The 24,170-nt window shown below is 43.6% G+C and overlaps 1 protein-coding gene across 1 annotated transcript; it reads left to right on the forward strand.

Annotated features, from left to right (window-relative positions):
- The first annotated feature begins 8,928 nt into the window (after positions 1-8,928).
- On the forward strand, positions 8,929-9,861 carry LOC143521015 (odorant receptor 131-2-like). The gene has a single exon (XM_077013608.1). The coding sequence runs from the start codon at positions 8,929-8,931 to the stop codon at positions 9,859-9,861; it is 933 nt and encodes a 310-aa protein (XP_076869723.1).
- The last annotated feature ends 14,309 nt before the right edge of the window (positions 9,862-24,170 follow it).

Genomic DNA, 24,170 nt, shown 5'->3' on the forward strand with positions numbered 1-24,170 from the left:
TAGTTCCCACTGTTTTCTGAGCTCATCTGGAAGTGGCTCATCCCAGTCAACCTTCTCTCTACAGAGTTGCTGTAAGATTTACTTTCCACCAAGAATAAAGGGTGCAACAAAGCCCAATGGGTCATAGATGGAAGCTACTGTAGACAACACACCTCTTCTGGTCATAGGGTGTTCCTCAACAGTTACTCTAAACTGGAAGTCATCAGAGAATACGCACCAGCGAACACCCAGAGCTCTTTCCATAAGCGGCTCTCCCAAAGTCATGTTCAGATCCTTGACACCTTCAGCACGTTCTTCATCTGGTATTGACTCCAATACCTTTCGGTTGTTTGAAATGAATTTATGGAGCCGAAGTTTGCCTCTGCTGCAGAGCGCACTAGCTTCCTTGATGAGCTGGATTGCTTCAGCCTCAGATGATACACTCCCAAGACCATCGTCGACATAAAAATTTCTTTGGATGAATTTAACAGTGCTTTGATTAAACTGATCCTGAACTTCAGCAGCTAGATGTTTAAGACCAAATTTAGCACAGCCAGGTGAGGAGGCTGCACCAAAGAGATGGACTTTCATCCGAAAAATTGATGGCATAGACTCTAAATCCCCATTCTCCCACCATAAGAACCTCAGGTAGTCTTGGTCTTCAGGCCTTACATAGAACTGATGGAACATTCGTTCTACATCACACATAATAGCAATTGGACCTTTGCGAAACCTACAAAGTACTCCAATCAAGTTGTTTGTGAGTTCTGGCCCAGTAAGAAGGTGGTCATTAAGTGACGTATCTTGGTATTTTGCTGAACAATCGAAGACCACTCGTATCTTCCCAGGCTTCTGAGGGTGGTACACCCCATGGTGGGGAATGTACCAAACTGGTTGATTGCTGAGCTCTTCCTCTGGAACCTTTTCTGCTTCACCACGAGCAATAATATCTTTCATAAAGTTCACGTAGTCTGAGCAGTAATTTTTGCCTCTTTTGAGCTTACGTTCTAGGCTCTTTAGGCGTTGAACAGCACACAGCTTGTTGTCGGGCAAATTTGGCCTGTCTTGTTTGAAAGGTAGGGGCATTTCATAATGACCATCTTGTTTATGTCTAATTCCACCTTTCAATTTGTTTAAGAAGCGGAGATCTTCCTGTGAGAATGCTGCTTCTTCTTCTCTTCTTTCACTGAAATCTGATTCTAGCACCTTAATTACATCACTGGGCGTGATAAGCTCTTTGATTCTTGTTTTGCAAACATAGTGAACTTCTCCTTTGAGCTTGACCTTCGGATTAGGTTCAGGGGTCACTTGCCTTACAATTATGCGATGGCTTACCCCAATTGCATCTCCGTACTGCTCATACGGACCACCATAACCCACTATGCTCCAACCTAGGTCAGTTTTCTGTGCAAAAGGTTGGTTCTCTTCCCCACATACAACTTCTCTTGGCATTAAAGCTTGTGGACAATTGTAACCAATCAGCATACCAATTTCACATTCTCTTTGTGGAGAGATGTGCTCTGCAAGATGCTCCAGGTGAGGCCATGCCCTAGCAGTCTCTGGAGTTGGTATGTGTGCTCGATTAGCAGGAATGAATTCACGTGTGTACACTGTTGGTACCGTGATTTTCCTAGAGGAAAACAACCCTCTTATTTGCAGGCTTTTGAGTCTTTTACAGGCTATGATTGTCCCCTGTGATGACATGGTAGATAGTTTCAACTTAACTTCTTCTGTGTTTGTCCTTAGAGCATCTGCCACTTCCTCAAGAATGAATGAAGAGTCGCTTTGTGAGTCTAGCAGAGCATATACCAAAACCTCCTTGTTTGAATCGCTTAGTGTTGACACGTAGACAGGCACTATTGCTGAGGTTTGAAAGCTACTACCATCTTGCAAAACTCTGTTGGATGTGGTTTCCTTGGTGATGCATTGTACTTGTCTTGAATCTGGCTTTCTTTCTTTGCTGTAACTTGTTTCCTTAGAATGTTCTCTCTTCGGATCCTGTTCTTGTTTAAAGCGATCTTCGTGGAGGCATGTGGGGTGCCCTTTTGAACAAGTATCGCAAACCATCCGTTTACTGCAGCTCTTGGATTGATGTCCAGGGCTCAAACAGCCAAAGCACAGTTTCTCACCCTTAATAAATTTAACTCTGTCAGTGACTGACCTTTCAATGAATTTGTGACACTTGTGAACGCCATGTCCTAGTTTCTTACAAAACACACATGTGACTACGTTCCTTTCACTAGAGGTGGTTGTGAAGGTTTTGACACTTACATTTTGGTTCTTGGAGGACATGTTGTAGTTCTCGGTCTTTGCCTTGTCAAATTCACTTTGTCGTACTGCGTGGTAGGATGTTATAGGATTGCAAGCTATACTTGCCTCCATCGATAAGAATGTCACAAAATAACTGAAGTTCGGAAACTTTCCATGTTCCAGTTGGTATTGAGTGGCCTTTCGATTCCATCTGGAACTTAACCAGTCAGGTAACTTGGCAGTAAGTCCTTGATTCTCAATCCCATCATTGAGAACATGTAGACTCTCATTGTCAACCATCGCATATTCACAACTGTGTAGAAAGTCCACAAATTTTCTTAACTCCTTACTCTCTCTTGGTGCTAATTTTGGCCATGCACGTAATTTGTCTCGGTACGCTTTGGCAATTACAAAGGGCTGGCCGTATCGTTCATTCAGCAGGTTCCATGCTAGATTATATGAATCTGCTGAACCAATCAGAAAATGTCCTTCCAAGGCCTCACTAGCAGCTCCAGCAACATATTTTTGAAGAAAGAAGATTTTCTCTGTATTTGGAATATTTTTTCTCTCTATTAATGTCTGAAAGGATGTCTTCCAATGATGGAACTTGAGAGGATCCCCACTAAATATGGTAGGCTCTGGAATGGGTAGCCTATTTGCTGAAATAGCCTCAGCTAAGACCTTAACAAACTCACCCATATCCTCTTGGCGCACACCCTTTGGGATCTGATCTCTTAGTTGTTGCGGATTCTGATCCTCCGGGCTCTCCCTTTTTTGCACAACCTTATGTGGTTCAGAGCGTTGTGGGACAATTCCTTGAACTGAGAGAACTTCCCTTTCGTCATAGACTTGAAGCCTTGCTCTGGCTGCATTCAGCTTTTTTAGCTCTTCCAGGCGCTCAACCTCTCTTCTTAGGTTTTCCACAGACTGTTTTCTTAAAGAACTCTCTTCTTGCTGTTTCTTTAAGAGAGCAGCTTCTTGTCTCTCCCTTTCTATTCTACGCTCAGTTTCCTCCTTTTCTACTTGAAGACGGCGGGTTAACGCAGCTGCTTCTTGCCCTGCAACTATCAGCTTATCCTCAGCTTCAAGTCGTTGCAATTTTTCTTGGTGACATTCTTGCTCAGCCATAATTGTCAATACAGCCCGTGTAGCTGCATACTCAGCAGCAGCTTCTTGTCTTTGGACTGAGGACATGTTGGAGTGTATGGAATTAGCTTTAGAGCAATTAGAGGCAGGAGGTGAAACACTGGAAGTGGAAGATGCAAATACAGATTTAGCATCAGGCCATGTCAGTTCCTTCTCTATTCCTTGAATTTGAGATTGGGCATTATGTACTACAATCTGGGTAATTGAAGTACAGTTGTCCAACCTTCGACACATGTCATGAGAAGGGCTGTCAATCCTTCGGTACTCATCATAGGCAGTGTTCAGCTCAGATAACTCCCTTTGAATACTGTTGATATGCTCTTGTAGGATAGAACTGGGATCCTGTTTTATAACAGATTTTTTAGCTACCTTGGTTAGAGCCTTCCAGCGTTCATAAATGCTGTCGAAGCGAAGTTGTAGCCCTTTCAACCTGTCCTTGTGCAAGTCTTTTCCCTTTTCTGTTAAAGTGCGATCTCTTTCACCCCTACGATGCTCTTCAGACTGTTCTACTTGTGGTACCCCAGTTAATAAACCTTGGTCTTCACTTCCTTGTGACATCTTGATTGCTTATAAATCTCAGTATATAATTACCACAAGCAGTGTAGTTTATCTCAACTGAACTATTTAAACTAAATTGGGTACTACTTGTGTGACAGAAAGGCATAAATATTACAATTAAGTAACACTTAAAGTTAAGTAACTTAACACTTACTTAATGAACTTGTATATAAATAATACAGACCATGAAAAACTATAACTTCAGAACATTCAAATATCAGCAAACTTAACATACACCGAATATAGCATCTCTTGTTAAATCAATCATTCACTTTCTTCGTTTACATGCCAAAATAGCTACATGAGCGTCTTTCCTTATATTTGAAACACTGTTTGTAAATTAGGTTACACACAGCTCCTTGTAGTTTTCCACTCGTGTCACTTTTCAGAACACAACTTTAGTGTCTGACTCATGGACATCTTCACGGAGAAACTAATGAACTTGAGTGTCTTTCACATTAAACAGTGACTTATCGTTTTGTAACTGTCCGGCACGCGCTGGATAGAGGCTTCACGAAGGTCCGGCAAGCGCTGGTTAGTGAAGCTTCATGCAGGATCGAGTTCGACTATCACTCCCTCCAGGAAATACACAACACTTTGATTCTTCTGTTACTGATGGATTTATTTTCCCCTTTGGGATGCAATCCACCGTCGAACTGTTCAAATATATAGTGAACATAATCACATGTTCGTATTCAAACATACAACAAAAATGAATGTAAAATGCGCATACATAAACAATGCTATTAACATACCTCGCTGGCTGCACATAACCGTGAGGGAATGAGTTAACTTGCAACTCGAATTAAACAGGCGACGTACTTTAGTTATCAGTTGTAACTTTAGCTATCCTTTAGCTTAGCAAATGTCTGAACGTCTGACTTGCGCACCTTCTTCGTAATAAAAAAAACAAAGAAGCACCAGTAAAAAGGGTCCGTGTAGAACACAAATCGTAGTATGTTCGTTCTCATATAATGCAACCCAAATTAGTACAGTCAAAATTACTTAAATGAAGAAATAAATATTTAACAAAGGTATCAAAACAAATGAAAATATTTATGGCAGTTAAAGCGTTCCAGGGATACAGCGCCGGCTGTCTACCGAGAACGCACTCAAAGGGTGTTACTCCGGTGCTGGACTGAACCAAGGAGTTCTGCACATACTCAGCCCACACGAGCAGCGAACTCCAGGTGTCAGGGTACTCACTGCAATAGACACGCAGAAACCGTCCCAGCTCTTGGTTTGCGTGCTCTACTTGCCCATTAGCCTGTGGGTGGTAGCCAGATGTCAGACTGACCGTGATGCTCAGCTTCGCGAGGAACTCCTTCCAGACCTGAGAGGTGAATTGCGGTCCTCGATCAGAGACGATGTCTTCGGGGAGTTCGTACAGCCGAAACACCTCGCGGAGCAGCACCTCCGCTGTCTCCCACGCTGTAGGCAACCCTGGAAGCGCTACGAACTTCACCATCTTGGAAAACCTGTCTATGACGGTAAGGATGGTGTTGTTACCTTCCGACACAGGCAGGTCTGTGACAAAGTCCACAGCTATGTGCGTCCAGGGCTGCTTGGGGACAGGGAGCGGCAGTAGCTTGCCAGCAGGAGGAGTGCGCGGCACTTTGCTCCGCGCGCACTCCGCGACGTGACACATGACGTCTCGATGCATACCAGGCCACCAATAGCGGGCTCCCAGCACCTGCGATGTACGGGTGGACTCAGGATGTCCTGTGCCAAGAGACAAATGAGCCTAGCTAATGAAGAGAGTGCGTTGTGCCGGGGGAACATACTTGCGATGAGGAGGACATCGGGGATGCGGGTTGGCCGCGGAGATCGCCCTGTCGATCTCCCACTCCACAGCACTGAGGAAGCACTCTGCAGGGAGTATGGGTTCCTTCTCCCTGGACTCCTTACTCTCGGGAAAGGACAGAGAGAGGGCATCGGCTCGTGTATTCTTCTCCTCAGGGCGGTAAGTGACCTGAAAACAAAACCTCGAGAAGAATAAAGACCAGCGGGCCTGACGCGCGTTCATTCTCTTGGTGGTTTTCTGGTACTCTAGATTTTTATGGTCCGTGAGAACGCTGAAAGGATGTCTCGCTCCCTTCAACCAATGCCTCCACTCCTCAAAGGCTAGTTTCATCGCCAGGAGTTCCATCTCATCACAGCCTCCACCTTGCCGGGCTGCATGTGCACCGAACCTGGCCTGATGATGTAACCCAGGAAGCTTACCTCAGTGAGATGAAACTTGCACTTCTCAAGCTTGCAATAGAGCCTATTGCGCAAGAGAGTGCCCAGGACAGCGCGCACGTCACGTACATGTTGGTCCATAGAGGGTGAATAAACGAGGATGTCATCGATATAAGCGACTACGCATTTATTCAAGTACTCGCGTAGGACCTCGTTGATGTACGCCTGGAAGAACGACAGTGCTGAAGCCAAGCCGTAAGGCAAGACCCGGTACTGGTAATGACCAGTGGTCGTGCTAAACGCCGTCTTCCATTCATCCTCCTCGCGCACGCGTATGAGGCTGTAGGCGCTGCGCAGATCAAGCTCAGTGAACACACTCGCTGACTGCAGCTGCTCCAGCGCCAATGGCACCAGAGGCAGAGGGTAGGAGTAGCCCACCAAGAGGGAATTGAGCCCTCGATAATCCACGCATGGCCTCAGACCACCATCTTTCTTCTTTACGAAGAAAACACTGGCTGAGGCAGGTGAGGTGGACGGAGTGATGTAGCCCTGCGCTAAGGCCTCCCTGACATACTGCTCCATGATCCTGTTCTCCTCCTGAGATAACGGATACACTCTGCCTTTAGGGGGAGTCGTGCCTTCCTTAAGGGTGATGGTGCAATCCCAGGGACGGTGAGGTGGTAGCTTGGCTGCCCTTTCAGCGCTGAACACCTCCTGGAGGTCCCGGTATTGGCGGGGGATCGCTTGGGGGCTAGCGACGTTAGGGCTCTCTACACTGGTGGTCAACAGCCTAACTGGGGCTCTACGGTACACGCGTCTAACCGGAGTCGATCAGCGGAGTATACGACCAGAGGACCATTTTATAATGGTGTTGTGTAAACGGAGCCAGGGCAAACCGAGTGTGATTTCATAACGCAAATGAGACAATACATGAAATGAAATGTGCTCTGTGTGACCTCGGATAGTGAGATGAAGGGATGCTGTGCGAAACTGTATGTACCCCCCGCCCACAGGCCAGCCATCCAGTGCATGCACGCGCCTCGGTTCTTCCAGCAGTCTGAGAGGAACTCCGAGGCGCTCCGCCAGTGTCCGGTCTATCAGGTTCCCCGACGCTCCCGAGTCCACTAGGGCAGAAACCCCCACAGAACAGCCCCGATAAGACACCACGGCGCTGATCGAGAGCAATTTTCCAATCAAGGAGTTACTCACCCGAGCTCTGCCACATCTCGGGCAAGCGGGCTCCTTGGCAGCTGTCGTCTCCCCGATCTGCATGGGCTCTACCGTCTGGCTGGCCTTAGGGCTCTCCTGTGAGGGGTTCCCGAGAGCTGGACCTTGGGGTGCACGACCACCACGCTATCTCCGCTCGCAACTCCGGTCGCAGACTGGCAACGAAGACGTCCACCAACGCCGCGTCGTTCCAACCTGTGCTGGCCCCCAACGTGCGGAAATCCATGGCGTACTCCGCAGCAGGATGCGTACCCTGCCGGAGTTTTAGCAGGCTCTGCCCGCAGGTGCTGCCCTGCCGCAGATGGTGGAAAACCTCCCGTAATTCCGTGACGAAGGAGTCGTAAGCAGACAGGAGGGGCGACTCGCTCTTCATCATCACGGTACCCCAGTCCAACGCCTTACTGGTCAGGCGGGAAACAAGGTAGGCTACCCTCTGGTTGTCGCTCAGCCTCGGGCGGTATGTGAAGTACGGCCCACACTGCGTTAAGAAGCCCTCACATTTCTCAGGGTCGCCATTGTAGGGCTCCGATGGTGCAATGTGGACCCTCTCCTCCTCTGGCTCTAGGGATGAGGGTGTCCTCGCCTGGCATGTGAGACTCTGCAAACAGCTCGACATCATATGCATAAGATTTCGCATCTCTTCTATCTCCTGCTGTTGATTACCAATCGTTCGGCCCTGCAACGCCAAGATCTCGACAGAGGACAGCTCCTCTGCTCCTGCAACCGGCTGCGCATTCTGTGATGTTGGGACAGATGCAGCAGGAGGCTGAGGGTGATTGGCTTTATTTTCCATAGTAAATCTAAAAAACTCAGGCCACAAGGCAGAATACACACGAAAGGAAAATGGCAAGGAAAGCTGTAGAATAAACTGAAAAGAGAGCGAATGCAAAAGGTACGAGACAGGTCTAGTTCTCCCACAGAGCAAGGCTGGGTAGCACGGTGAATGCGCAGCACTGAACGGCGCGACCTGTGGGAATAAATACACCCCAGCTGATTAGTGTCACCTGTCAGTATTCTGGTGATCGGGAAGTTGGGAGTGACTGTGACAGAGAGGGTGTGCTTTGTGTGGTTGTGGGCGTGCGTGTGACCGAGGGAGTGTGTGTAAGGCGCCCTCTGGCGGCCTCCCGGCCGACCTACCGTGACAATATATAATTTAGAATTTGAATATTAAAATCCATTACACTTATTCAATAAAGCTGTAATGTTGGATGCAAGTTCTTAGGCTTCTGAGAAATCCAAGTTATAGTGGAGTTTGATATTAGGGTTGGTTTCCCTCTGAATAAGTGTAATACTGCTCTGTAGTGAAGTGGAGCACAGTGCATCACACACATCTAGAGCAAATCTGAGTCTCAACTCTGAAACCCAGACACGTCTCACTATATAAACCTCTCACTCACTGACTGAACCACCACACTGACTGCTAATTGCATAAATGAAGACACCCTTTCCACAGCTGTTTGTGTGCATGAAAATGCTACCCTAATTTATCTGTTTACCTGAGTAAAAGAAAAATGTAGAAAAATATTTTCACTTTTTCATAAGATAATTTCCTTTCGGAAGATCGCACACATTTTTTGTTCATAGGCAATGAACTCCTCAATGAATCAAATGAGAATACAGGATACATTTGAAGAAGCTTTCAGCAAAAATTTCATCATTGTTTTTTTTGGATTTATAATCATCTGCATCAATGGAACATTTGTTTTCACTTTTATGAAAAGTTCAGTTTTCCACAGCGATCCAAGATACATTTTATACATACACTTGGTTATCAATGATATGCTTATGCTTTTTGTGTCTGTGACTCTCTGTGTAATATCATATGCATGTAAAAGTGTAGACCTTTCATTATGTTGTATGTTATTACTCATAGTCTCAACCACTCACAAGAACACTCCACTGAACCTGGCTGGCATGGCAGTGGAACGTTACATTGCTGTCTGCAAACCACTGCATCACCCTCAGATCTGTACGGTTCCCAGAACGTGCATCCTGATATGTTTGATATGGGGAATTGGAGTTATCCCTGGACTGACAGACCTGCTGATAGCTGCCATCACTCGCACGCTGTCCGTATCCAACACTGTGACTGTCTGCACTCCAACGTTACTTTACAACACGGTTTATCACGAAGAGAAGAACATAGCTATGCAATGTATTTATATGGCAGCTGTTTGGCTTGTCCTTATTTACACTTATTATCGAGTGCTGGTTGCGGCAAAAAAAATGACGATTGACAAAGTGTCTGCCAAAAAGGCTCAGAACACGATCCTTTTGCATGGGGGCCAGCTGTTGTTTTGCATGCTGTCCTACACAACTCCTGTGCTTGACATTGTTCTTGTACTTATTTTTCCTGTTTATCGGACAAAAATAACTTTTTTTAATTACCTGCTGACAAGCATATTACCACGTCTGCTAACACCACTTATTTATGGGGTTCGGGATCAAAAGTTAATCCAACACATGAAAAGACATATCTTATGCAAGAATATTGTAAAAGTTGAGTCAGTCAAGCAATGACAGCAACAAAATAACAAATGTTTTTTTGCATTCTGGGATTTTTAAATTCAGTTTGTGATTTGTCCTTGCTGTTAAAAATGTATTAACTCCTCATTAGTGATTGTTTTTCTCACAATATTTACCATTTAACAGCAGTTACATAATTTATAACATTTGAAACTTTTTTGTAAGGGCACCAGGGGATCACTTTTTAAATAACTTACACTGAGATTTATACTGAGACAACACAAATGTTTAATTGAACAGACAGGTCTGGTTTAATACATTTTGTTTTTGTGTTTTTAAGACAAACATTTTACAGGCAAACTATTTCAATTCAGACAGTATAAGATGTGTATTTTAAAACTAACCTGAGAATAGCACAATAGCATCAAAATATCTACATTTTAAATGTGCCACTGTGTCACTGTCACTGTGCATCTTTTTATAATTGTTATGTGTGTTTGTTATTGTTGTTAAATTCATTTGATAATATTTAACACATAAACTTGGATTGCATATATATTGGGTTAGGGTTAGGGTTAGTCCATTTCATTAGGTACACCTTGCTAGTACCGGATTGGACCCCCTTTTGTGTTCAGACCTGTCTTAATCCTTCGTGTCATAGATTCAACAAGGTACTGGAAACATTCTTCAGAGAGTCTGGTCCATATTGACATGATAACATCACGCAGTTGCTGCAAATTTGTCGGCTGCACGTCTATGATGTGAATCTCCCATTCCACCACATCCCAAAGGTGCTCTATTATATTGAGATCTGGTGACTGTGAATGCTATTTGAGTACAGTGAACTCATTGTCGTGTTCAAGAAACCAGTCTGAGATGATTCGTGCTTTATGATATGGTGCGTTATCCTGCTGTAAGTAACCATCAGAAGATGGATACACTGTTGTCATAAAGGGACAGACATGGTCAGTAACAATACGCAGGTAGGCAGTGGCATTGACACAATGCTCAATTGGTACTAATGGGCCCAAAATGTGCCAGGAAAACATCTCCCACACTATTGCACCACCAACAGCCTGAACTGTTGATACAAGGCAGGATGGATCCATGCTTTCATGTTGATGATGCCAAATTCTGACCCTACCACAGAAATTGAGACCATGCAACAGTTTTCATAACATCTTTTATTGTCCAATTTTGGTGAGCTTGTGTCAATTGTAGCCTCAGTTTCCTGTTCTTTGCTGACAGGAGTGGCACCCGGTGTGGTCTTCTGCTGCTGTAGCCCATCTGCCTCAAGGTTCGACGTGTTGTGTTTTCTGATATGCTCTTTTGCATGCCTCGATTGTAACAACTGGTTATTTAACTTACTGTTGCCGTTCTATCAGCTCGAACCAGTCTTGACATTCTCCTCTGACATCAACAAGACATTTGTGCCTACAGAACAGCTGCTCACTGGATATTTTATTTTTTTCAGACCATTCTCTGTAAACCCAAGAGCTTGTTGTGTGTGAAAATTCCAGTAGAACAGCAGTTTCTGAAATACTCAGACCAGCCCGTCTGGAACCAAAAACCATGCCACGTTCAAAGTCACTTAAATCACCTTTATTCCCCATTCTGATGCTCGGTTTGAACTGTAGCAGATTGTCTTGACCATGTCTACATGCCTAAATGCATTTACGTTGCTGCCATGTGATTGGCTGATTCAACATTTGTGTTAATGAGCAGTTGGACAGGTGTACCTAATAAAGTGGCCAGTGAGTGTATGTACACTGTAATTTGAAAGTGTCAGAAGACGACACTGTGTACAAGCATTTCTTTTTGGTAAGACAAAACACTTGCCCTAGATAATGAACAGAGCTATGGAGGGTAGTGATGGGCATATCAGTTATTTTAGATGAACTGAATCATTAGAATCAGTTCACTAAAAAGATTTGTTCAAAAGATTTGTTCACCGAATCGTTCAGTGCTTGGCAGGACTCTGACCACCTAATGACATAATCGTGGTGGCTCCGCCCATGCGCGAGGGCCTCGCGCACTGTCTCTTCGCGAAGTCGTGCACCTCTCGAACTTTGTAACTTCGCACGCGCCACGCTTCAGCGCAATGAACAAAGTCATGTTTGGCAAATTCATACACCTATACAAGGTGGAAGCACTTGTACAAGCACTTGTACATCACTTTCAAGGTCCATTTCTTTATTTCCCAGCACGTTAAACATAATTAAGTTAAATATTTATACATACACTCGAAATGATTCGAAATAATTCGCCTCTTATTCACATTATTTAACGGTTGTTTATTTTCAAAACGCCCAATCTTAAAGTCTTCATGTTCAATCATCAATCAAATTTTATTTATATAGCGCTTTTTACAACAGTTGTTGTCACAAAGCAGCTTTACAAGTACCGAGTCCTAGCCCCCAGTGAGCAAGCCAAGGGCGACAGTGGCAAGGAAAAACTCCCTAGTTTTTTTGCATGAGGAAGAAACCTTGAGAGGAACCAAGACTCAGGGGGGGAACCCATCCTCCTCTGGCCGACACCGGTCACCATGACAACAACAACAATTTAGACAGAAAAACAAAGAAAAGAAAAAGATGTAGAAATGTCTATCATGGTGTAGGCTTATCCGGTCAGGCAGTAGGTGGTTGGCACTGGATGAATCGCTTGTCCCTCATCATCTCATTTTTCCTCGAGCAGGCGGGCAGCCATGTGGAAAAAATAAAACAGGGAAAATTAGCTCTGTATGAGGACATATACAGGACAGATGAAATTAAACACATTTCTGGAGTGTGGCAGCAACTCCGGCATTAAGTTAAACTATTACAGCCTAGCTAAAAGGCAGAACCAGAAGGTAACATAGGCTTGGGGGCATTCTGAGACAATGCACTGTCAACAAACTTGAGTGACCACGAGCAGTGACAGGACGACAGCACCAGCGCCCCAGTCTACCATAAAACCCTTCGTCTATGAACCCCTGGATCTGTACCTTTATCTAAGGGGGGATGTTAATTATCAAACACTAAACTAAATAAGTGGGTTAACGCTTATTATAACGCTAAACCAAATAGGTGGGTTTTCAACCTAGACTTAACACTGGGCAGACTTTTGCCATGAAAAAAGTTGCATGGAAAATCAGCCTCCGAGTAGCCAACTTCCTCGCTGTGAAGAGATTAGTGCCCTTTGTCTTGCTAATGACATGGTGCGCGTTTGAAGTGCCGACCCCCGCTCTCCTTTCCAAGGAAATACAGCCTGGCCAGCTCCTGTATATCACAGCACTTTTCAAACCTGAAACACAAGTTTGAAACACAATGCAACATTAAAATTCGTCAGGTAAATGTTCCTTCCCCTGTTTTTGAGGGGTGTTTCTTTATACTACCACATATCGTTTCGGACAACACTGCAATGAATGTGTGTTACGTCCAGCTCCGCCCTCCTCCCTGGTCCCGCCTAGTCCCCCAGTTCTGTGCTGTCTGCTCCGCCCCGTCGTTAGTGGCCACACCATTTCAAGTTTTAACACTAGAGCTCCTGAGAATTCAGGATTCTGAGGACATCACCCCTCCTTCTTCTCCTTCTTGCCAGCAATTAGCAAAGCCAAACATCACCCTTTATTATGTTAATTCACAGAGCAAGACTGAGGCAGCAGCCTCACCCAGAAAGTCTCTGCACCCAGAAGTCACAGATCACAAACAAGCAGAAACACAAATGCTTCTATCAAATGCTTCTAACACAAATATAGATAGATAGATAGATAGATAGATAGATAGAGGTAGTATAAGAAATGTACAAAGAGCAAGATTCAAGCCTGCTGTTTAGATCACAAACAAGCAGAAACACAAATGCTTCTATCAAATGCTTCTAACACAAATATAGATAGATAGATAGATAGATAGATAGATAGAGAGCACATGAATTTGTTTTCCTGTCTTTTCCTCTCCTTTTCCAGCCTGCTGTTTAGATCACAACATTTATCAGTGATGCAGTGATGCAACGCGACCATGCTAATTTTCGCTAGCAATGATATGGGATTTCCTATATAACATTAGCATCAAGCTAATTGCGCCATATAATTTCTTAGCTTTTCAAACGCGAATTCAAACGCGGAAACAGAAAGTGTTTGATTACAACAAATATTATATAGTATAGTATATGAAATATACAAAGAGCAAGATTCAAACATTTTTATTTATTTTTATTGTTTGACGGGACTCATTAGAGAAACTGTCGTCTCTACGTGCGATTGAATTGTAACTTTTGAAACACGAGTCTACAAATTTTCTGCCGTTTGTTGTAGTATCGGTAACATACAGTCTGCTTGTAACTTCAACTTTTTCGTGAAGTATCACGTTTGGTGTTTTGGTCATATGAGCTTGGGGGTGAGCCAGCTTGTGCTTTGGCAGGCGTATGAGCTGGGGGAGAGCCAGGGCTTTGGCAGGCGTATGAGCTTGGGGGTGAGCCGCTTCCACCGCATTACCAAGACAATGGGCGTTAATCCCTTCACAGCAGGGGAGTGGGCTACATGGACCCTACCAAGCCCTGTGAAATTTTTCGCTTCTCTAGGAGCTCTAGTGTTAATGTCTAAAAGTTGTGTATGTTAGTGAATTGTAGGCTATGGTGAACATAACAAATCTACAAATAAATGTCTATAATGTTTTGTGTTAGACAAAGAACAAAAAGCATAAATAGGCAAAATAATTACAAAAATATCATTATAAAAGGTAGGCTATGTACCTTTGCGTAACAAAACGCAAAATTATTAAAATGATACGGATGGCTTCACGAATATAGTTGCCTCTGTCCTCTCTAATGTTCACTTTTTTATCTTGCCGTATTGTGTTGCCGTTTCAAATGAGGTGTTTGATCGGTGAATAGCCGATGTGTGATCCCACGTCCTAACGACCGTGTTATCACCGAGCGTTATCACCATTCGGTGATTTACATGTATCGTATATTGCATAAGTTTCGTTCCCCACCTCAAATTAAGTTCCATTTATGTAGTGAATTGTGAACTTGAGAATAAACCTCCGCCGCTGTGGTTAATGTTCATGCACTGTTTGAACAATATTTATTAATTACAGCCAGAGTTTGGAGGTTGTAGAACACAGCTACAGGCCAACAACGGGTGCATCCCGTCTCTCTTTAGCGTATATTGAATAAGTTTCGTTCACCACCTCAAATTAAGTTCCCTTTGTTTTGATTTGTGTGTCAGCTTCACACAACTCAACATTCAAAACACAGCTTAGGTGCAGTCTTTGCACATTTGCCACAGACCAGTCGCTTACATGTCTGGCAGATGTCATACGTTTTGTTCCCTGAACATCTGCCGACTTGGCATTGTTTTCTTTTTGAGGGCGGGCAAGGAGCTTCAGGTAAAATTCGCTTTTGTGCCACTGCCCTAGCCGCTTTCGCCATTTTCTGTGACTTTGGAAAGTGAAACACTTTCACTTTCGTTCAACGGACGAATTCCGTTTTGTCTTTACACAATAATCAGTTTGAACTTTGAATAATTTAGTTTTGAAAACTATTGATCTTTATTTAGTTATACTAAATATTAAATGACATACGAATCTTTGCGACACCCGCTGGCAGAAAAGAGAATCACAGTCTTGAAGTGTAGGCGACGACGACAATATTACAGAGATACGAGCGAAATCGATTGAAACTAGCATGTGCAGGGTTTCTTTTAACAATGTAAAAATACTAGTTTATTAAAAGGACAATTCTGGGAAAAGTCATGAAAGGAGGGTTCTGAAATTGGATCCAGTGCAAAGATATTATTATTTTTTGTGCTGCTGCGGTCAAGTGACCGGTGCTCGGCGCTTCTAGGTATAATTAGGTCGACCAGAGGCGGCGCTTCTAGTAGACGTCACAGCGGTCAAATGACCGGAGCTTTGGCGCTTCTAGTGTTAAACATTACTAATCATTTATTAGGTCTTGTTCAGTGAATTAAATATACCTGATGTAAAGTGAAAACCAATAATGTTTTAGTAATGCATTACTAACATCTATTAAACATTACTAAACATTTATTACGTCTTGTTCAGTTAATTAAATATACCTGATGTAAAGTGAAAACCAATAATATTTTAGTAATGCATTACTAACATCTATTAAACATTAGTAAACATTTATTAGGTCTTGTACAGTGAATTGAATATACCTGATGTAAAATGGAAACCAATAATGTTTTAGTAATGCATTACTAACATCTTTTAAACTGTCACCTAGGGCTACGCCCCCTCTCCTAGCTGTAACCCCGGTTTCCCTGTTCCCTCGTGTCTGTGTTGTTCCTTGCACGTTAGTCCCGCCCTGCTTGTCTGTTGCCCTGGTTTCCTATTGTCTGCCAAATATAGCGTGGATAGCACACATATAACAATACACACATTCACGTGTGAGACTCAGACAAAGACAAGCACAGGACACTGCGTGAGCGCACATTAAATAGACAAACTACATAAGCCCCGAGTGATCACGAGACGAGCCACAGCTGAGACGAATGAACACGTTCAGACACATCCACACCCACGAAGATCCACAGACGCAGACGTCTAGACATAGACGACATAAACACACGCCCAAATGGGAGGGGTCAGGGGCTGTAACGTGACAGAGCCCCCCACCAAGGGCACTACCCATCCCGGGGTGCCAACAGTACTGAACGCCCCGAACCCACACCAATGAGCGGATCCAGAGCCCTCAGTCCTGCGTCTGGGAGATGACCGCCCTCGGTGGAGAGCCTGCCACGAACAGCCTAGAACACCCTCCCTGGGAAGACAGGGGAAAACACGTTAGACATACACACCAGTACATTCACAAAAACACAAACAAGAACATTGATGGACAGCGGTATGAAAGGAAAAAGGGGATTCAGGAGAAACAGGGATGGACACAAACACAGGCACAGACACACACACAAACGGAGCCAGGCTTCATGCCTGTAGGAGGGCTGTCAGGAAGGGAAGCCCTCCCGAAGCTGCAGGCGCTGCCGTAGGCGGTACTCCTCCCGCCCTTGCCGCAAACCCTTCGCTGGGTGCGGCGCGGCTGGCGGAAGCGCTGGCAGCCCTCTCGGTGGGCGGGCGATCAGTCTCTCTGGTAAACCCCGAGGGGCGCTCCGCAGGATAGGCCTGCTGACGCTCACTCTCCCCTCTCTGAGGACCCCACTGGGGAACTCCACCTCCCCTTGGTGATCGCTCCCCTGATCTGGCCTTCTGAGCGGTAGTTTCCACTTCCATCTCCTCTTCACCACCTGCACGCCAGATCAATGGTTCTACTAGGGTCTCTACACGGGAACAGTCCATTGCGCTCCCCTCGGAGGGATAGGGAGAAACATCCTCCACCGGACCTCTCTTCCATCTCATGGTCTCACCAGGTGCACGCACAACGGGACCTGCTGCATCTCCTCGATGGTCACTGGGGCTTCGCGATGTTGTGCAGGGGAAGAGGCATGGTGGTGCCTGCTGGGCCTCTTCCCCTTCTTGGCATGGGTTGTATAACCTGGCATTTTATTTGGTCAGCTCGTCTTGCTGTGACGTGTGGTGCAGGGCGAAGGACGAGGCACAGAATCCTTACTTTCACTCACGAATATCACGTTTATTTTAGATACAAATATAGCACGGATAGTGCACATATAACAATACACACATTCACGTGTGAGATTGTGCTTTTTGACAAATGCCACCGCTTCATAACACAAAAGACATACTGGTTTTTTTCCTTGAAGCACAAAAATGTATTCGCTTTCACATCTTTTTGAAACACCCTTCCATCTGCATCATCTTTTCTCTTCCTGGATTTTGGGATTATTATTTCTATTTCTTAATTACATTTATTGGGAAAATCGCATCAATATAGAAACAATGCAGTGTTGAGATGCCGTCACTTCACGAAATGTTGTTTTTGGTCACACATATTTCACTTTTTTTGGACAATTAGGTTTTTTAAGCTCTCACAGGACACATAAAATTATGGCCTGTGGGCTTTGAGTTTGACACCCGTGGTCTACATATTCTTTTACTGTTTGGGAGCAAAAGATCCCTGGTCATTTTTTGGGTTCAATTGCCAGCCAAGCTTACATTTACAAGGAAAATGTGATTGCTCTGGTAGCAATTATACTGGCGATACCTTTCAATAAGTGATGGCCAACTTCAGACAAAGGAGGGTTAACAAATCATTTTCTGCTAAGCCAGGCTCGTTGGTCTAGTCATGTCAGATGTGACATTTCTCAGCAGGGCCGGAGTGGGACACTTTTTCAGCCCGGGAGTTTCATGCCCAAATCCGGTCCAAAATTATTTTTCCCTCCCAATCGGCCCAAACTAGAGATTGACATGAGCCGGCCCATCGGGAATCCTCCCGAACCTCCCGATTAGCCACTCCGGCTCTGTTTCTCAGGTTGTTTGTCTAGTCGTATGATTCACGCTTCGGGTGTGAGAGGTCCCGGGTTCAAATCCCGCACGAGCCCTTTATACGTTATTTGACTCAGGATCCCTCCTGAGCCAGCCACCTCCTGCCTAACCGGATGCATACATCATGATGGACATTATTAAATATTTTTCCTTTTCTTTCTCTTCTTTCTGTCTAAATTGTTGTTGTTGTCATGGTGACCGGTGTCGGCCAGAGGAGGATGGGTTCCCCCCCTGAGTCTTGGTTCCTCTCAAGGTTTCTTCCTCATGCAAAAAAACTAGGGAGTTTTTCCTTGCCACTGTCGCCTTTGGCTTGCTCACTGGGGGCTAGGACTCGGCACTTGTAAATCTGCTTTGTGACAACAACTGTTGTAAAAAGCGCTATATAAATAAAATTTGATTGATTGATTGATTGATTGACTATGAAGAGTGCTCTACTTCACTGCCTTTTTGTGACATTACTAATCACTAATCATCTCTTCTGCTTCTCAGAGATGTCAAGTTAAAATGGACATTGTCTGGATGGCTAAGAGGCTTATTGGTCTACAGATTCTTTTAATGTTGGCAACAAGTGATCTCTGGCCCTTGTTTTGCGTTCAACTGCCAGCAAAACCTACATTGACAAAGAAAATGTGATTGCTCTGGTAGCTATTATTCTGGCAATACCTTTCACTAAGTGAAGCCCAAACTCAGACGAGCAAGGGTTAACAAATCATGTCCTGCTAAGCCAGTGTCCACAGACCATAGTTTTAGCACATCTGACTCTTACAATTCATTCCAAATGCCAACTGATTTGTGTGTAGTCAAGATTGGGAATGTGCACAATACAAAAGACAAAAAACTGAAAACAAACACAGCAAAATATGGAAAAAAGAACACAAAATCCAACACGTGTAGGCTCGTTGGTCTAGTTGTATGATTTTTGCTTAGGGTGTGAGAGTCTTTTCAGCCCAAAATGCCAACTGATTTGTGCATAAGGGCTTGATATATAGATGTGTGTAGTCAAGACTGAGAATGTGCACAAGGCAAAAGAGCCAAAAAAAAAGCCAAAATAAATGCCTCAAATGGCCAAAATAAGAAAGCAAATGTTGAGCTTGTTGGCTCGTTGGTCTAGTTGTATGATTCTTGCTTCGGGTGTGAGAGGTCCCGGGTTCAAGTCCTGGACGAGCCCTTTATATGTTATTTGACTAAAATTATGTACAGTGCTCTTCTTTACTGCATTGTTGTGACATCTGCTTCTAAGACATGTCAACATTTAAACAGACCGTTTCTGAATGGCAAAGCAGCTTGTTGGACTACATCTTCTGTTATTCTGTTATTGTTTAGAAGCGAGAGATCCCTGGCCCTTTTTTGGGTTAAATTGCCAGCCAAGCCTGCATTGACAACAAAAATGTGGATGCTCTGGTAGGTAATACACTAGCGATACCTTTCACGAAGTGAATCTCAACTGCAGACGAGTGAGGGTGAATAAATAATTTGCTGTTAAGCCAGTGTCCACAGAGCATAGATCTACCATATCTGGCTCTTACATTAGCATGACAAGCCGAGACTGTATTTTCCCTAGCACGTGTGGTACATTACGTTTTCAAGTACAGTCTTCAGGAGTTGAATTGTGTTACTGTCTTTTCAGCCCAAATGACAACTGATTTGTGCATAAAAGCGTGATACATAGATGTGTGTAGTCAAGACTGAGAATGTGCACTAGGCAAAAGAGCCAAAAAAGCCTAAATAAACGCCTCAAAAGGCCAAAATAAGAAATCAAATCTTGAACTAGTAGGCTCGTTGGTCTAGTCGTATGATTCTCGCTTCGGGTGTGAGAGGTCCTGGGTTCAAATCCCGGACAAGCCCTTTATATGTTATTTGACTAAAATTATGTACAGTGCTCTTCTTTACTGCATTGTTGTGACATCTGCTTCTAAGACATGTCAACGTTTAAACAGACCGTTTCTGAATGGCAAAGCAGCTTGTTGGACTACATCTTCAGTTATTCTGTTATTGTTTAGAAGCGAGAGATCCCTGGCCCTTTTTTGGGTTAAATTGCCAGCCAAGCCTACATTGACAACAAAAATGTGGATGCTCTGGTAGCTATTACAATAGCGATACCTGTCACGAAGTGAATCGCAACTGCAGACGAGTGAGGGTGAATAAATAATTAGCTGTTAAGCCAGTGTCCACAGAGCATAGATCTAGCACATCTGGCTCTTACATTAGCATGACAAGCCGGGACTGTATTTTCCCTAGCACGTGTGGTACATTACGCTTTCAAGTACAGTCTCCAGGAGTTGAATTGTGTTACTGTCTTTTTAGCCCAAATACCAACTGATTTGTGCATAAGGGCTTGATACATTCATGTGTGTAGTCAAGACTGAGACTGTGCACTAGGCAAAAGAGCCAAAAAAGCCAAAATAAACGCCTCAAAAGGCCAAAATAAGAAAGCAAATCTCGAACTAGTAGGCTTTTTGGTCTAGGCGTATGATTCTCGCTTTGGGTGCGAGAGGTCCCGGGTTCAAATCCCGGACGAGCCCTTTACATGTTATTTGACTAAAACTATGTACAGTGCTCTACTTTACTGCATTGTGGTGACATCTGCATCTAAGACATGTCAACATTAAAATAGACCATTTCTGAATGGCAAAGCAACTTTTTGGACTACAGCTTCGGTTATTGTTTAGAAGAGATCCCTGGCCCTTTTTTGGGTTAAATTGCCAGCCAAGCCTACATTGACAACAAAAATGTGGATGCTCTGGTAGCTATTACAATAGCGATACCTGTCACGAAGTGAATCGCAACTGCAGACGAGTGAGGGTGAATAAATAATTTGCTGTTAAGCCAGTGTCCACAGAGCATAGATCTAGCACATCTGGCTCGTACATAAGCATGACAAGCCGGGACTGTATTTTCCCTAGCACGTGTGGTACATTACGTTTTCAAGTACAGTCTCCACGAGTTGAATTATGTTACTGTCTTTTCAGCCCAAATGCCATCTGATTTGTGCATAGGGACTTGATACATAGATGTGTGTAGTCAAGACTGGGAATGTGCACAAGGCAAAAGAGCCAAAAAAAGCCAAAATAAATGCCTCAAAAGACCAAAATAAGAAAGCAAAAGTTGAGCTTGTTGGCTCATTGGTCTAGTCGTATGATTCTCGCTTGGGTTGTGAGAGGTCCCGGGTTCAAATTCCGGGCGAGTCCTTTATATGTTATTTAACTAAAATTATGTACAGTGCTCTTCTTTACAGCATTGTTGTGACATCTGCTTCTAAGACATGTCAACGTTTAAACAGACCATTTCTGAATGGCAAAGCAGCTTGTTGGACTACATCTTCAGTTATTCTGTTATTGTTTAGAAGCGAGAGATCCCTGGCCCTTTTTTGGGTTAAATTGCCAGCCAAGCCTACATTGACAACAAAAATTTGGATGCTCTGGTAGCTATTACACTAGCGATACCTTTCACTAAGTGAATCGCAACTGCAGATGAGTGAGGGTGAATAAATAATTTGCTGTTAAGCCAGTGTTCACAGAGCATAGATCTAGCAGATCTGGCTCTTACATTAGCATGACAAGCCGGGACTGTATTTTCCCTAGCACGTGTGGTACATTATGTTTTCAAGTACAGTCTCCAGGAGTTGAATTGTGTTACTGTCCTTTCAGCCCAAATGCCAACTGATTTGTGCATAAAAGCTTGATACATTCATGTGTGTAGTCAAGACTGAGACTGTGCACTAGGCAAAAGAGCCAAAAAAGCCAAAATAAACGCCTCAAAAGGCCAAAATAAGAAAGCAAATCTCAAACTTGTTGGCTTGTTGGTCTAGCACTAGCAAGACTGAAATTTCAGGATCTCCAGGACATCACCCCTCCTTCTTGCTAGCAATTAGCCATCCTTTTATTATGCAAATGCGGAGCACTGAGGCAGCAGGTCAAACACTAATATGGCTAAAAGTACGAGGAGTTTCGCAGGCAAACCGCGCAGACCCCCGCTCTCCTTTCCACAGAAAACCAGCTTATCTGTATATCACAGCTTCAAGAAGCAATTCGAAAGTTACAACCCCTAAACATTCTAACTGAAATAAATCTTCGCGATAAAGAATAAACGTTGTATTTGTAGTAGGCGTACGTGCTGTGCGATTTTCACAAGGCAAACCAGACACTGACTAGCCAATTTTATGTGTTTCATACGCATTGTATGCTTACTTCATCGCACTAAAGAATAAACTACAATAATGTGCTTGTTGTAGGCATACGTGTTGTGCGATTTTCACAAGGCAAACCAGACACTGACTAGCCCATTTTATGTGTTTCAAAAACATTTCATGCTTACTTCTTCGCACTAAAGAATAAACGTTGTATTTGTAGTAGGCATACGTGTTGTGTGATTTTCACAAGGCAAACCAGACAATGACTAGCCCATTTTATATGTGTTTCATACGTATTTTACGCTTCCTTTGAAGCGCCGACCCCGCGCTGAACATTCTAACTGAAATAAATCTTCGCGATAAAGAATAAACGTTGTATTTGTAGTAGGCGTACGTGCTGTGCGATTTTCACAAGGCAAACCAGACACTGACTAGCCAATTTTATGTGTTTCATACGCATTGTATGCTTACTTCATCGCACTAAAGAATAAACTACAATAATGTGCTCGTTGTAGGCATACGTGTTGTGCGATTTTCACAAGGCAAACCAGACACTGACTAGCCCATTTTATGTGTTTCAAAAACATTTCATGCTTACTTCTTCGCACTAAAGAATAAACGTTGTATTTGTAGTAGGCATACGTGTTGTGTGATTTTCACAAGGCAAACCAGACAATGACTAGCCCATTTTATATGTGTTTCATACGTATTTTACGCTTCCTTTGAAGCGCCGACCCCGCGCTGAACATTCTAACTGAAATAAATCTTCGCGCTAAAGAATAAACGTTGTACTTGTAGTAGGCGTATGTGCTAGAAGTTATTTGTTTTATACTATCCAAGTATTATCTAAAATTAAGTAAAAATCGAAATCAATCAGTACAAATTATATATATTCTATCCGTATCTAGATATTTAGACAGAATCAAACATTGTATGCATGTTATTTCTGCAATTCGTCCGTTACGAAACAGCACTAATTTACAGGTAGAGAATATATATAATTTGCACTGCTACATAGACAGGAAATGCCACAAAATAATCTCTGAAATATCATAAAAATTATATATATTCTATCTGTATATAGATATTTAGAGAAAGTCAAATATAGGCATTGTAGCCTACATGTTATTTATGTTGTTCTGCTTTTATGAAACAGCACTACTTATATAAAAATTCTAGCTATATCAATTTTGTTTTTCCACCTAATTCCAGATAATTACAGAACAATTAAATTAAATTTTAACTCAGAGACTGACTGATTATCCATTCATCTATACATCTATTCATCCATCAGATATAAAGAAATGGAAATGCGCAAGTATCGGTTAGTGATTGGCGGGTATCGATACGCATGTCATTAGCGCCTTTGCATCAGCCGCCGTGAAGGTTCACAATTTACACTTGTTGAAGATGGGTGGGGTGTGGTCTTCTCCAAGCTGGGATAAAAACGGACACACAAACACAGGTGAGTCATTTCATATATTTTTCTTGTTCTGCGAGGAAGACACGGACACTACGATGGCACACAAGAGGATTTACACTCCTTTGCAAGCTTTGGCTCTTCTGAACGCAATGGATGACTATGATTCCGACGGAGGAGAGGAACTTTGTTTTAGTGCTGAAGACTCCGATCTGGCACTTTCAACTGGCGCAGATACGAGTGGACAATCGGATGAAGAAAACCGTAGCCCTCCACGAAAGAAGCGTTCTGTTGCTAAGGATGTCAGTAAGCCTGCAACGAACATAAACGCAAAAGATGGAACCGCTTGGGAAAAGACTGATGTTGTAAGAAGTCTTGGACACGGCAGCACCACTTTTACGTTCAGTGAGACCGCAGG

This window comes from Brachyhypopomus gauderio, chromosome 8 (genome assembly GCF_052324685.1).
Source record: "Brachyhypopomus gauderio isolate BG-103 chromosome 8, BGAUD_0.2, whole genome shotgun sequence".
Classification (NCBI taxonomy): domain Eukaryota; kingdom Metazoa; phylum Chordata; class Actinopteri; order Gymnotiformes; family Hypopomidae; genus Brachyhypopomus; species Brachyhypopomus gauderio.

Bases quoted from the DNA above. Each gene is read 5' to 3' on its own strand.
- LOC143521015 (XM_077013608.1), top strand. From the start codon at position 8,929: ATGAACTCCTCAATGAATCAAATGAGAATACAGGATACATTTGAAGAA.